This window comes from Phalacrocorax carbo, chromosome 1 (genome assembly GCF_963921805.1).
Source record: "Phalacrocorax carbo chromosome 1, bPhaCar2.1, whole genome shotgun sequence".
Lineage (NCBI taxonomy): Eukaryota > Metazoa > Chordata > Aves > Suliformes > Phalacrocoracidae > Phalacrocorax > Phalacrocorax carbo.
In genome coordinates, this window is record NC_087513.1 from 172,390,945 (window position 1) to 172,404,916 (window position 13,972).

Sequence of the window (13,972 nt, forward strand, 5' to 3'; positions counted from 1 at the left end):
GTTTTTCTTTTCTTCACTGTTACTGACAGAAAATGAAGCCTGACAATGACCAGGAAGAAAATGAACTTGTGATCTTACATCTACGCCAGCTCTGTGAAACTAAGCAGAAGACGCACATTCACATTGGTGAAGCACCATCGGTAAAGCTTATTTTTGTATTATTCCTCTCTGTCCTCCTACCCTGTTAAAACGGAATGTTGAATATGAGTAGGGCCACTGCTAGAGTTCATCGGGGTAGCTGAAACTGGGTATTGTAATTAAGAGAGTGCTGAGAAAGAGAAGTAATTTGATTTGATTTACAGTGTTATACTTGGGGTGGGTTTTTTTAGGTTTGGGAGGCAGGAAGGGAGGAAATAAAGACAACCAATTATTTTTAGGTCTAGATTTCCTTACAGGGTGAGGATACCTCTTCTGTCCGTTTCCTTTCTCCCTGATCCCCACTCCCAAACAGTCATTTCTAGGGGGAATAGGGATGAAGAGGGCATTGGTTTCAGTTTAAACTACAAACTTTTCTAGCAAAGGAAATGGGTAACAGTACTGTTAGATTGATATGCTTTTACAAGATAGTCATTAGGGATGAAATGTCCGTTTAATTGTGGGGGTTTTGTGGGTTTGTTTTTTTGGGGGTGTGGGGGTTTTTGTTTTGGTGTTTTTTTTGTTTTTATTTTTTTGTTTGTGCCTTTTTTTAAATGAAGGCCCAAGGGTGTGTTGTTTATTATGTAACTTGGTTCAGCTCTAGTCTTCTAGTCTTTGGAGGTCTGCAATTGCAAAAAGAATTGCCAAACCTGAATTGTGTCCTTGTTCTTTTCAACAGACCGTTTCAAACAGTGCGATTCCAGAAAGCGCTACCAGTGGTGGCAGGTTTAAACTTGACATTCTGAAAAACAAGGCCAAGAAATCCTTGACTAGCTCTCTGGAAAATATCTTCTCAAGGGTAAGATTAACAACTCATTGTCAGCAGCTCTCCCAGATATCCTTGACAGTAAAGACCTATCAGATATTTTTTTGTTGTTTTTGGCCTCGGTCTGATAAATACTTAATGAAACAATATTCCTGTCATGAAATCTGAGGGTTATAGCTGGGTTGATTGTGACTTAACTGTGCTAGAAAGATTATCGTAAGGTCATACATACAGAGGGAAAAAGGGGAATTTTTTTCTGAATAATGAACATTCATTGTAGGTGGCAAGTGAGTTAGGCGACCGTTACCAAATGTGATGCTTCAGAATAAAAAAACTAATCAGGATGGTTGCGTGATCCTATAAAGAGACGTGCTCTCTCTTTTTGAAAGTGTGACTAGATGTGCCAGCATAAACTGGAAATCTTTCTATTCTGAGAAGTTACACCTTACCTCTCGTAACTAAAATTACTTGTATTGCTAAGAGTCTTTAGAAAGTAGTAAAAAAGTTGCCCTTTTGCAGGGGAAAAAAAAAAAGTTATAGATTTAAAAAAAACCAGAGTTGTTCATACCTGGCTAGCAAAGCTGAAATGAAGATGTGGAATTGCAGATAATTACTGGAACTCTTTTATATTAAATAGCCTTTTAAGGAAGAAGTCTGTATTGCAAGTTTTGCTTAGTGTTCCCTGCTTAGTAGGGGGAGTCCTGAAAGCAGAGAAGAGTTATATGGCAGAGTGACTGAAGAGCTGGGTACCTGGGATCCAGTATGTCATTACGGAGAAAGTGTGATGAGCTGTGAATACTGGATGGCAAGGTCTAAATATAATTTGGAGCAGTGAAAAGAAGTTTCTTCTGCTAGTAAAAGTACCACACTAAATCAAGGCGTAAGTTGCACTTGTCCTGCAGCTTATATGGGTATGTCATAAAGTAACCTGCAAATGTAGGATGCCACAGATGCTCCCTATGGAGGAGGCAAAATATTATATGCGAGGAGAACCCTTAGAACCGTTTGTACTTAAGGTTAGATGTGAATTTGATCTAGGACTGAAGCTGGCATTAAAACTCCCCATGTCAAATCTGGCCAATGTTCTGCAGCAAGCTTTACACACTAGGTACTTGGTCTGAATAGAGAGAGAGAGCGCAAAAGAGAGTGATGACAGTCAGAAGATCTGGATAATTTCAGCAGTCTGGAATATCATCAAATGGTGACAGCTACAGTCATGTCTGTGCTGAGTCTGATTTCTTTTCCACATCTAGAGGACATGTGACTGGAAAGTGATCTAGCTGTGACAGTGGGTCACTAACCCTGCAGTGGTTGTGGAACAGGCGTACATCACTGGGAATAACACAGGAAAGCAGCCCTGCCATATATAGACATAGTAGCTCTCTGATCATGTCAAGGGAAAATTGTTTAGGTGAAATGCGCTGCTTAAGTTGAAGAGTCTGAAAGGAGGAAATTGCTTATATATTGTTTTTGATATAGTATGTTCCTTCTCACCAGGGCCACTGTGACATGCTGCATGTTATAGTATAAGGTTCTACACAGTCCATGGTTGAGTTCAAGAGAAGTGGACACCCGAGTCTGGATTAGAGCCATTTTAGGTTTGCAGACTTGCTGTTGTGAGGAAGGTTGTCTCATCTTTAACTTGAAACTGCAAGAGATCAGGAACAGCAGTATGTTATAGTGAATCATGATACACAGAGGGATTCATGCTTACAGATCCATTTAAAGGCTACACAATGCAAGACTGAAAAATAATTTGCAGTGCAGCTCAATCACTAATTATTTAGTTAAAGCAGGTATTTGTGACGAGTGTTTCTGTGCACGTATACTGTGTGTTATGTGCATACATGTGATATACAATGACTGTTCAGTAGTTCTTATTCTGCATCAGGCTATTAAAATAAGCCTAATGCATCATGGCTAATTCCTAAACGTATTTAGGCACCAAATACCTATTCATGTGGTAGGTTTTCCACTCCTCAAGCCAGCTGCATATCACATGGTATTGATGTAGTGAGGTGCTGATTATTGCATGACTTATCATCTTTATTTTAAAGTATATTTAGTAACGAAGAGACCAGGAAAGAAATTCAGTTTAGGGGTGTTTTTTTTTTAATTGACCTTCTTTTTGTATTTTTTGTATATAAAAAAATTTATGTAAAAAGTAAAAGTCAGTATATGTGGGGGAGAGACTTGCACAGACTCAATCTTAGCAAAATTAGAAGTAAGTATGTAGTAACCAGATATCTACGAACACTTTAAGTGTGGGTAGCTTCTTAGCTAGATGAACAGCATCAAGTGACATTTTAAGCTCCTTGAAGGAGTAGCTGCTCACTACTCCCCGTAGGGAAAGATGCTGGGTTCTGTGCTCTGGCCTCCCTTAGTCCCAGAGGAATGTCACTTTTTCACTTGTTTGTTTTGCTGGACTGATCTTATTTTTGTCAGGTTTGAACTGAAAACAGACTGTGGCTTCCTAATGAGGTACCTCAGAAAAATAAATATAACCTCTGTTTGACCTTCTGAACAGATTTCTTCTAGCCCATGCTGCACTAACCTCTTCAATTGTTGTATTTTCTGAACCAAAAAGCCCTTCTTAGAGTGCTAAAAGTGTGGTTTTTAAAGCTAGTGAGAAACTTCGAAGTTATCCTTTGCTCATGTTTTATTGTGAGAGTCAGTGAAGAGATGTTTCAGGCAGGGTATTCATTGATAATGAGCTTTAACGGGATAATGTACTTAAAGGGCACTCTAAGTCTTTAAAATAAACCTTACTAGGATAAAGCATGCCAAATAAATACTGCTGGTGTTGACAAAACTTCCCCTGTAGTTGCAAGCATACCAAGAGGAGCTCTACTTCCTAAAACCTAGAGTATTTTTCCCCTGATAAAATACTGAAAGCAACTTACTTCAGCAGTTGGAAGTGTCCAACAGCATGCATTACCCATATTGCATGGGAGTTAGTTAGAAGGTAATAAAAAGTATTGTGGCTCTATCACCTCTTCTGTGAAACCAGATGAGTTTTAACAATTCTGGCAAGAATCTGCTAATGCTGATTTCTGGCAAATTTGCCTTGGGGTTATCTGCGTTATAATTGAAAAGGCTTGTTTCTGTCTGGCGCTATTTGGCTGGATTTGCAGCCAGAGAGTGTTCGTTTGTTTTTTTTCCCCAGTTTTAGTGCTTTCATTACTTCTGCCAAGGTGGAATTAATTTGTCTGAAATGTCTAGATATGGAGTAAACTCTCTGTTTAAATCATAGTATGTCAGATGCATCTGTTAGCTGCAGTGCAGTACTGAAGTCTGGAGTTTTTTGAACTCTGCTGTTTAATCCAACAATTTTGCCTCAAATGGATCGATAAATACTCAGTTGCTTCTGACAACAGAGCAGCAGGTTTAAAACCCCAGGTAGCAAGGCGGGAGAAGATACCGTTTTGCCAGCTAAAGACGTCATTGCTTGTAAAATCCAGTGCTTGCCTTGTGTCAGATGTGTCATGTGCCTGAACTGTCCTGTGTTCACCTGCACAGCTGTTGCCACCTTTGCTTAACCTTCGGAAAAAGAAGGAAAAGACCAGATTAAATTACTTGCCTTTTTTCTTGCAGGGAGCCAACAGAATGCGAGGTCGCCTGGGAAGTGTGGACAGCTTTGAGCGCTGCAACAGCCTTGCTTCTGACAAAGTATGTAAGAAGTGTAGTTAAAATTGGCAAGTTTTCATGCATGGGTGTTAATGAGACATAAATACGGCACTCTGCTTCAATTTGAAGGAAGCAGCACAAAGCACATCAATTTACAAAACTTAAGAGTTTCCACTGGGAGGCGGAGAGTACAAGAAAGCTGGCATATATGTTGACTTGAACCTTCAGCTTTAACCTATTGTTTGACTGCCAGTCCTTTTTTTCTTTTTTCTACACTTCCCTTGCTTTTACAAAAAGCAGGGAATTTCTGGTCAGCTTCTGCCTTGTTTCACTGAAGTAATTAAAAGAGGTCATATCTCAACAAAAGAAACTGCTCTGAAGGTGAAGAATCCTTTCAGTAAGTAATAGTTGATTTAGGGAAGTAGAATTTTTGACCTAAAACCAGCTGGTGGGGATGCTGTATGGGGGTGAGTGGGCGGAACTCTCTTCACTTTCTTTTTATTTCCTGTTTTTAATGTTTTACCTCATGAGAGGATTGGTTGCTGGTTTTCCCAGGAGGTGAAGATTCTGTTATGGTTTTTCCTGCTACAGTTACTCATAAACTGGCTGTGTAATAACAGTCTCTCTTCCAGGATATCGCTATGACGGTACAGGAAGTATGCTCACGATATGTCGAGGAAACTAGCTAAGAGCGGTTTCCCTAGTCTTTTCAGTTCCTGTGTTTTCCCGAAAGAGCCAGAAGTCTGGTAGCTGCAATGCTGATCCCTGTGAGAGGATTCCTGGACTAATTAGTATGTTTTTTGTGTCGCATATACATTTTTATTCCTCCCCTTTATTTTTTTTTTTTCTTTTTCAAGAAGGATGCTGCTGGCTTGGAGTAAATTATCAAAGGATGTCTGGTTTTGGTGATAATTAGCATACAATAGGCCATGACCAAGAAGGGGGAGAGGCTTTGGTGCCCCGACGCGGCGCACGACTCGTGGGGTTAGGCGAGAGCTCTCGTAGGGCACAGAGCGGCAGGCCTCACTCCGCCAGCACTTCCTTTCAGGACACTTCGCCAGGCGATACCCCGCCAGCTACTCCTCCGGCATCCCCCGTGTCCTCGGCCTGGCAGCCATTTCCTGAGGAAGACGCGGACTCCCCCCAGTTCAGGAGGCGCGCGCACACCTTCAGCCACCCCCCCTCCAGTGCCAGGCGGAGGATAACCTTCCAGAACGGGAGGTCCCAGAGCGTCCGGTCCCCGCTGCTGCGGCAGAGCTGTGTTGAGGTGACAAGGTGAGTCAGGGCACACCATGCCACGCGCCTGCTGTCTCCTGCGATTTCGGTACATGGACCTCACCTGCGTTCTTTCTTACCGAAGCTGTTTCTGCATTGCTCTGGGGTTTGTTGGTTGGCTGGTTTGTTTTCACCCTGTCTTCTCCGCGTCAGAGTAATTTGGCGCTTTGCAGTAATGCGCTAATCTCTGAATTAGTGATTCAGGGGAAGCATCAATCCAGCGAATTGATAATGGGGCTGGATGCTGGCGCCAATCTGTTTGTTTATTTATTTGTCACCGCTGAGCTGAGCCTTTTTGGTAGTGTGGGTAGTCAGGCCCCTTGGGGAAGAGGTCCTCGCTCTTTTAACTGTAGAGACGATAGCCTGATGGTTTTATGCCAAGATGAAAAAGGCAGTGACAGCTTCAAGTGTCATTCGCTGTGTTAGCCTAGCTCCCAGAGAGTATGCCCAGAAGTAAAACTGGTGAGGAATCTCACAGAAGGACTTAAGGGATTAAACATCTCCACTGCATACGATTTCCGTGTTTGCCTTTTTCTGGAGCTTCCCTGTGTAACTTCTTTCCCTTTTCCTTTTTGGAGGCTCTCCAGCTATTAACATGTGGAATACAGTTCTTCAGGAGTTCATTCACTCAGTCAAGAGAGGTCCCCACAGTTCATTGTGGGCCTCTTTGGTTGTACTTTCTTTCTCTGCCTCCATCCTGGCTATATGCAGTAAGTGACCCTGCAAACTCCAAAACCTTTACAAGATTCAGGCCCAGATGAGCTGAATTTTTTCTGCTGGAGGAGCACTTTCTCCAAACTCCTCATCTGTTTCAATGCTTCGCTGCGATTATGCTTTTTGTGGGCTCTTTCTAAAGATGGCTATACATAATAATTTCTCACCCATTTGATGTCTAGATTAAAATATCATTATGAATGCTGCGCCAGCTTGTAGAGAAAGGCAAAAAAGTTCATTCTGTTCAAGGGAATGGAAGGGGGTGAAGGGTAAGAAACTAACCTTGAAATAGCTTTGTTACATTGTGTTTCTGAAGAGATAAATAATATGTTTTTTACTGAGATAAACTTTGGTTATGTTTTTTTTCCACTGACCATGTTGTGTGCAAACAGGAAACCCTGACAGTTCAAACTGAAGGACTTGCTGACTTCACTTCTTAATAATAACTTTTAAGAAGTCACTGATTAAGTGGCATCAGCAGCAGATTTTTCAGTCAAAACAGTTTGTAACAACTCCATTCTAGGCTGGGATTTTTCCATCTCTGCTTTCCTATTGAGGATTAATCAAAAATGTAAAGTAAATGTTTCTTTATTGGAATTAATTTTTATGTCCCCAATACTTGTTACTATTATTAAGTAACGTTTAACTGTGTAGTAGGACTACCTTTCTTGTCTTAAACACTTCACAAAAATTTATCCAAAAATACTGCGCTTAAATAATCTCTACTTTCTAATGTGTTCTAGCGATATATGTTTTTTACAAGAGCAAGAGAAAACTGAAGGGAAGAAACAAGGTGGTTCGTGTTATTGGAAGCCTATTTCCAAGGATATTTTCTGAATGTTTCAGAGATTCTTCTTCTGAATTTGGTTTGCGAATAAGTAAGGGTAAAAAAATAAGGTGGTCTGCCTGTTCTGCAGTGCCATTGAAATGTTTCTTAAATCAGCTGTAACAGCAAAATCAGTATCATCAAGGAAACTGCCCAGTAGTGCACTTGGTATACTTTATCTTCTGGGAAACAGTGTTACTGTAAGACAAGATGAGGTACTTGGCCAGTATCTTTATTCTGGTGGTTGTATCCAAATCCATGCTGACCCATCTGCTGTGTTCTCTTGTTGCCTGCACAGCCCTGCTGTTGGGGTTCGGCGTGCTCTCAGTGAGAGTGAATCTGCATCACCTGGTCTCCCCTCCTCTGTCTCTGCCCCTTCTTTCCTGAAAAGCTTTTACCAGGGCTCAGGAAGGCCACTCCAGCACTCAGAAAGTGACCTCTCCAGGAGGTGAGAGTGTTGTCTCCCACCTAGTTCTTCCAGTGCCACCAGCCTAACAACAGGATTCCTAGTGCAGTGCAGCACATGGGATCTCTCCCACCCTGCCTTGTGCTCCTGCATTTCTAACAGACCTCTAAGTACTCGATGGAAATGGGCGAACAGGCTTTTGGCCAAAAAAGCCTGTTAAAAATAGAGGCTTGTCTGCTGACACCTAGTAGCCGTGACCTATTTCTGTTGCTGTGTTGCAAATCTGTTGCATTGGCTTGTCACTTGAAATGCAATGGTTTTTAGGAGCATCACGCCAATTCAATGCTTTCTCTGCTGAATGCAAACCAGCATGTGTTGCTGTGATTGTTGGCACGTGAAAATAAGAGAGTAATGTGAAGAGTGTGCAGTACTAACGTGGGATGCCTGTGTATGAGGAAGGGTAAACACCAAGTTAGCTGGATGATACTACCTGTGAGATGTTTAGAAAGGATAGCAAAATAACTTCCAGTTGAAGAGGAGTGGAGAAGAAGCGAAGATACAAGAAGGGCTTTCTGACATCACCGTGGAAGACTGAGAGTCTGAATGGAAGTCACGCTTCTTTTTACTGAAAGAATAGGCTCTCCTTCATGAGGGCGCTTGAGGAAAACGTGTATTTGTTATTTTTCTGAAGTAGGCCTGTAGTGAATAAGGAGGAGCCATAGTTTGGAACTTCATGATGTTCTTTTGCCAGTTGCTAGCCTTTTAATTTTTCTTCTGTCAATGACAACTCTGTTTTCCTTCTTCAGTCTGTCCTTGTTCACCAAGCTATACTTGTGTTTCTGGTACTCTTCATCTCTGAGTGTGGCTTTCCTCTAATCATTCGCAACAGAAAACTGTGGAGTTGTAGGAGGTGCTTTTGTGACTGTTCTCCCTGGAAAAATAGCAGTAGGTTACATTCTTAGCAAAACTGAGTGTTGTTGAGATCTGGGTTGTGGGTGTGTTAGGACTCTTAATACGTGGGGATTTCAGTTGTATGAGATGGGTGTAGAAGATTTTAGGGGTGCCTGAAGAAATTTTTTAATCTTGTGGAGTGCAGTTTCATTAAACACAAATTAGTTTGTCATCTCTATTTTAGGGTAGACCATAAGCAACTACATAGCTATACAAACTAATGTGAGAGGCAGTTGACCTAAAGGTGTCTTTAAGGTGCAGTTTGGGTTAGTAATCTGTAATAATATACAGGTTAGAATAAACACAAAATATGTATCAGCTCCTTAAGCCTACTGTACCCTACCTTAATTTCACTGACATTTCAAGTGTCTCTGGCCTCTAATCTGTAATTGGTGCACAGCATGCAGCCAAAATGTAGACACAATTACAACACACCTAGTGGGGAAACGTCTACAGTTTAGCGCCTTCCAGCAGAATAAACTTGTGTATAAATGGAATAAAGCGAGACATCCTTACAGGAAGGTGACTACAAAGCCTTAGTGGCAGGACCCCTGCTGCCCCCCAGTCCCACAGCTATTAAGAAGTAATTGTTAAAGTGTCTAGATTCACTTTCTAATAGAGGGATAATGTAAACTAATAATTACTTAATTTTAGGAGGTCTTTCCAAAACCAGTCTTAGAAATATCTGACAGTTTTGAAGAGGGAGTCACTTCAAGGTGACCCCACCTTTCTACCCAAGCACAAATGAATAAGGAATAAGCAGTGTCTGTTTTTGAAATTTGAGAGGAGGGACTGACATCTCGTCAAGTGTAGAAGTAAGCTTTTAATATCGCCTGTTGTAAACCTTGTCTCCAGTAATAGTTACTTCATAAGTGAATTGGATGCCTAGATTTTGCATTCCTTACTACACTGCAGTAACACTAGACTAAGTAGCAGGTGAATTATTGATGTTGAAATTTAAGAAACTGGTGAGTGAACGCCAGGGTGTACAGACAAATGGCAAAAAAACCCCAACCCGTCTCTTACAGACTACCTCTTACCTGGGTTCCAGTTCAACTTTGTTTCTGTGTTCCCTTTAGTCAGCAGGCTTGGTTCAAGCTGCTTCAACACCCAGGTCAGTTTGTACAGGCAGCTGGATCCCATTAAACCTAGCTTTCTGGATTTGGGGAATGTACATATAGTGTATTGTGCTGAAACTGTACTTCAATGCCAGCTGATTCCAAGCTGAAATGTCTGAGTTACTACTCTTTTTGGATTTGGTTATGCACACAGGTGAAGATACTGTGTCTCCTTATAATGGAGTTTGAACTGTAAGGTGGGGAGATCTTCAAATTAGGAGTATTCCCAGAAGACCACCCTGGTTCTACTTAGGTTTCATAGGATTCAGGGTTCTGATACCATTTAGTCTTGAATTTGTGTGAAAACTCTTGTGAAAATGGAACCTCTTTAGCTATAGATCTTGCTGGGAGCAGCTGGGCTTGAACTGTTGTCATGGTAAGGAAATTGCAGTAGCAAGGGTGAAGTGATAGCATCTAGTTGGGTTGATTAAGTGAATACAACAAATATAGTCAGAAAGAAGTGCCAAATGAATTATGCTGATGTGATGAGAGCGACTGGGTAATCCAACTGTCACTTGAACTGGCTAATGGCAAATGAACTATGTCGTTGGACTGATGGTGGCTGAAACTCTTTAAACTTTACCTGATTTAGCTTGCAAATGCATACCAAGTCATGAGTTTTATGAATGAGAGGAAGTTCAAATATTTTACGGTGCGGTTTTTCTTGTGGGTTGGTTTGTTGTTTTGGGGTGGTTTTTTTTTTCCTTTTCTTTGGCTATTTTTCACAGATGGGACTATCATCTACCCCTGATAGGCTCAACATGAGGTGTTCTTAGCATTCTCGTGTATGTTAGGTTGGAATTGAGAGCAGTGTGGCAGTCGTTTACACTCTGAAGACTATAAGCTGTTTAACTGTTAGGAACCCTAATTAAAACTTAAGTGCAGAATAACCATGGTTAATACACATTCATGAAGTGTATCCTAGCCACATTGCACTGGAGAAAAATTTTTTATAGTCTGACTTCCCATGTTATGTAGGTTTGAGATGACATATGATGCAACAGGCAGCTTTTCTTGGTGCTCTGGTGAACTCTGAGTTGCAGGAGCACAGCCAGTTTCAGTCAGAATTCATTTTAGAAAGATGTTTGATTTGTAGCAGTCAAATGGGCCTATGCAAACAACACCAAGCCAGGGTCAGCTGGGGACCTGTGCGTTAAAAAGCATCTCTGTTTATTATATATGTGTCTTTAAGTATTGGCCACTGTATAGAAGGTGATTCTGATCCATGTTTACATCACAGCTGGCAGGTGGTCACAAACTCAGAAACTGATGCTAGGGTGTTGGACATACAGGGTACAGTGGCTCTCACCTGACTGTAGACATCTTCATCTCAGCTAATCAATGGAGAGGAGCTGGCATTTCTGCAGCAGAGTTGCTGTCATCCCAATATGATTGTCTTTAATATTCTGACATTTACAGAGCTGCTCCTGCCTATTTGTCTACCTTCCTGAACACTAATACAGCTAGTTGTGCCTGTCACTGGGAACATCTTCATTTAGAAAGCATGAATCATGCCCTAAAAGTGTCTTGACCTTCATTAAAAAGAAAGCCTCAGGTGACTTGCTAGGATTTAAATGGCTGTGTTGCAGATACCTAAAGCCAGGAGAAGAAAAGTGATTCTCCAGTTAAGTTCACAGTGGTGAAAGTAATCTTTTTTCCTAATGTTTGTGGGGAGGCTGAGCTTTCTGGGTTTAATTCTAATGATCGCTACTGTGATGCTTTATATAGAAGAGAGAAAGGACCAATGTGTTTTCTGCTTTAAGGAATGAACTATATAGTAAAGTTGGACATCAACACTGCTAATAGGTGCCCTCGGAATGTTTTTGCTGCATTTTCAATTCATTAGTCTCTAGAGAAATCTAGGGTGGAAATGGTCTGTGTAATCTTGACTTTTGACAAGCATGTCGTGCAGCATTTAATTGTGTGCTTGTGTTCACTTAAGGATTAAAAAAAAAATCCTGCCAACGCAGAAGTAAACAAACAGGAATTTGGGAGCATAATCTATTTTTAAACTTTCATTTCTGTAACCTCTGGAATTTCTGGCTTTTATTCAACAGCTACTCCTGAAAGCTAGGCTATTGGAAGAATCTGTTTGGGTTTTTAATATAAAAATAAAAGCAGGACTTTTAAAAACAGGACAACCTTCAGCATAGGTTTGGCTAGCCTACACTGTCTCTGTTCATTGCATTGTTATGCAAGGATAATTTAAGATGATTTATTGACACTTTAATTTGAACAGATTGCTTTTTTAAAACAGTTTTATATCTCATGAAGAAAGTAAAATACTTGAGAATGTTCTTTAAACAAAACAGCAGAAAGTAATTATTCAGAATAAAAATATATGACAGGAGTGAGAACCAACAGAGAGGTATAAACTGATCAGAACTAGTTTTTCTTCCTCCCAGAGGGGAGAAATACTTCATTTATTAGGCTTATATATAGGCTTCTGCCAGCATAAGACCTGAGAATTGAAATATTAGCTGTCTTTTTGTACTTGATTTGGGGGATTTTGTACCATCTCAGCCTCCAAATTGCAAAGTAGGTTGAGTTGATCCAATTGCTCCTTAGAGCAATCAAGAGAAGCTGAAAGCAAACTGGGGCAAAATTCAGACCTTGGCATGAGCACCAACAGTATTTATTCTCAAGTCAGTTGGCTTGCATGGACTCAAGTGCAAAGTAATTCAGATAAATATTGTGTAAGGAGTTCACAAGAAATGGGGTAGCTTTGTGGTTTTTTGAATATCAGTCTTTGGGAGCAGTTTAAAGAATAGTTTGGGGAAGAGATTTGGGTGATTGAAACCAAGCAACACCATGTTTGTAATCTGAACAAGTTTTTTTGTTTTTTTTCTTTTTTTTCTTCCTCCCCACCCCTGACAGCTGTCTCATCTTCATACTACGTATTATCTGATAGAATAGTGAATGGCATAATGCTTTGGTGAAACTGAGTTGCAGTTACAGGACATAAAAAGTTTAGATGATCGGTACTCTGTACTCTTGAGTACTTGGGCTATTGCTTGGAACAGCTTAAGGATGAAAGTACAGAGTGAAATATTTGAGGCATTATATTGAACTGATAGCTTTTCACTTTTTATTGCATACAAGCTGATGAATGCATTTTGGTTTCTGTGTCGGGTCAGGAGCATAGGTTAAGCAGCCTTATGGAGAGCCATTATTCTTCAAACTGAACTGTGATGCATTTGTCTTAAATGTAGAGTATTGCATTGTTATAATCTTCCAGAGCTGCACGGGAGTTATTTTAAGTGATTAAAACAGGAAAAGTAAATAAAATAAACTGGAAAGACTTCATTTTGTGGAATTTCTCTATTGAACTGTTTGGCTTTGCCCTTTCACATGTCTGTTTTACCAAGCTGAAATATTTTGATGTAGAAGCTGTACCATAATCTAGTTGTCATTTTCTTTAACAAAAAAAAAAAAAGCAAAGTTAAAAAAAATCAATTCTTGCAACTTTGTCCTAGTTTGCAGTTCAGTTCTTAAATATCTCTTCTGTAGTTCATTAAGATTTTATATACTGCCATCTCTTAATTTGCAGTGCATTGGCTCTGGTGCATTTCATCTTGCTCGTTGTTGGTAGGTTGCAACAGGACAGGAACTTGTAGAAAGTAGTTCCAGTTTTTTCCTTCTTGGTGGCTATGTCATTGTATAACCCAAGAAATGTTCAACCTCTGCCTTGCACCAATGTCTAGGCTCTATAATCCATAGATTATAGAGCTGTTACAAATTTCTTGAGTTTGAGGTAGCAACTTTTTCTTAAAGTGGAAAACATCATTAAAAACTGGAATTAATGATTGTCCTATATCTGCTAGTTGACCTTGCAGCTTGTTTCCCATGAAGCTTTTTAAGCCTGTGTGTTATCAGAACAGGGTCTTCTCTTAAGAATTTTTCCCATAAGTGTTTGAGGTTCGCTATCAGTGCCCTGACAGGAAAGTTGTGAAAGTCTGTTCCCTCAGGTTGGGAGGTAGTGAAAACTCTGCTCTGCTTTTCAGTAGCAATGACTGAACTCCATGTAAGAAGTTGTTGTTGTTAGTGGTGGTGGTTGTAGTTTTGGAGTTGCTTTTGCTCTTAGTCTCTCCATTCAAATTAATAAACCTCTTCATTCTGCAGGGAGCTGATAGCTAATGGTCAGATATCGTTTT

The 13,972-nt window shown here is 40.4% G+C and overlaps 1 protein-coding gene across 1 annotated transcript in view; it reads left to right on the forward strand.

The window, feature by feature from the left end:
* TBC1D4 (TBC1 domain family member 4) overlaps positions 1–13,972 on the forward strand; it is a 116,903-nt gene that overhangs the window by 81,026 nt on the left and 21,905 nt on the right. Inside the window, exons 7-11 of the mRNA XM_064440730.1 lie at positions 30–140; positions 815–934; positions 4,496–4,570; positions 5,577–5,803; positions 7,642–7,791. Of these exons, the coding sequence (XP_064296800.1) occupies positions 30–140; positions 815–934; positions 4,496–4,570; positions 5,577–5,803; positions 7,642–7,791 (683 nt within the window). The remainder of the gene's footprint in view (positions 1–29; positions 141–814; positions 935–4,495; positions 4,571–5,576; positions 5,804–7,641; positions 7,792–13,972) is intronic.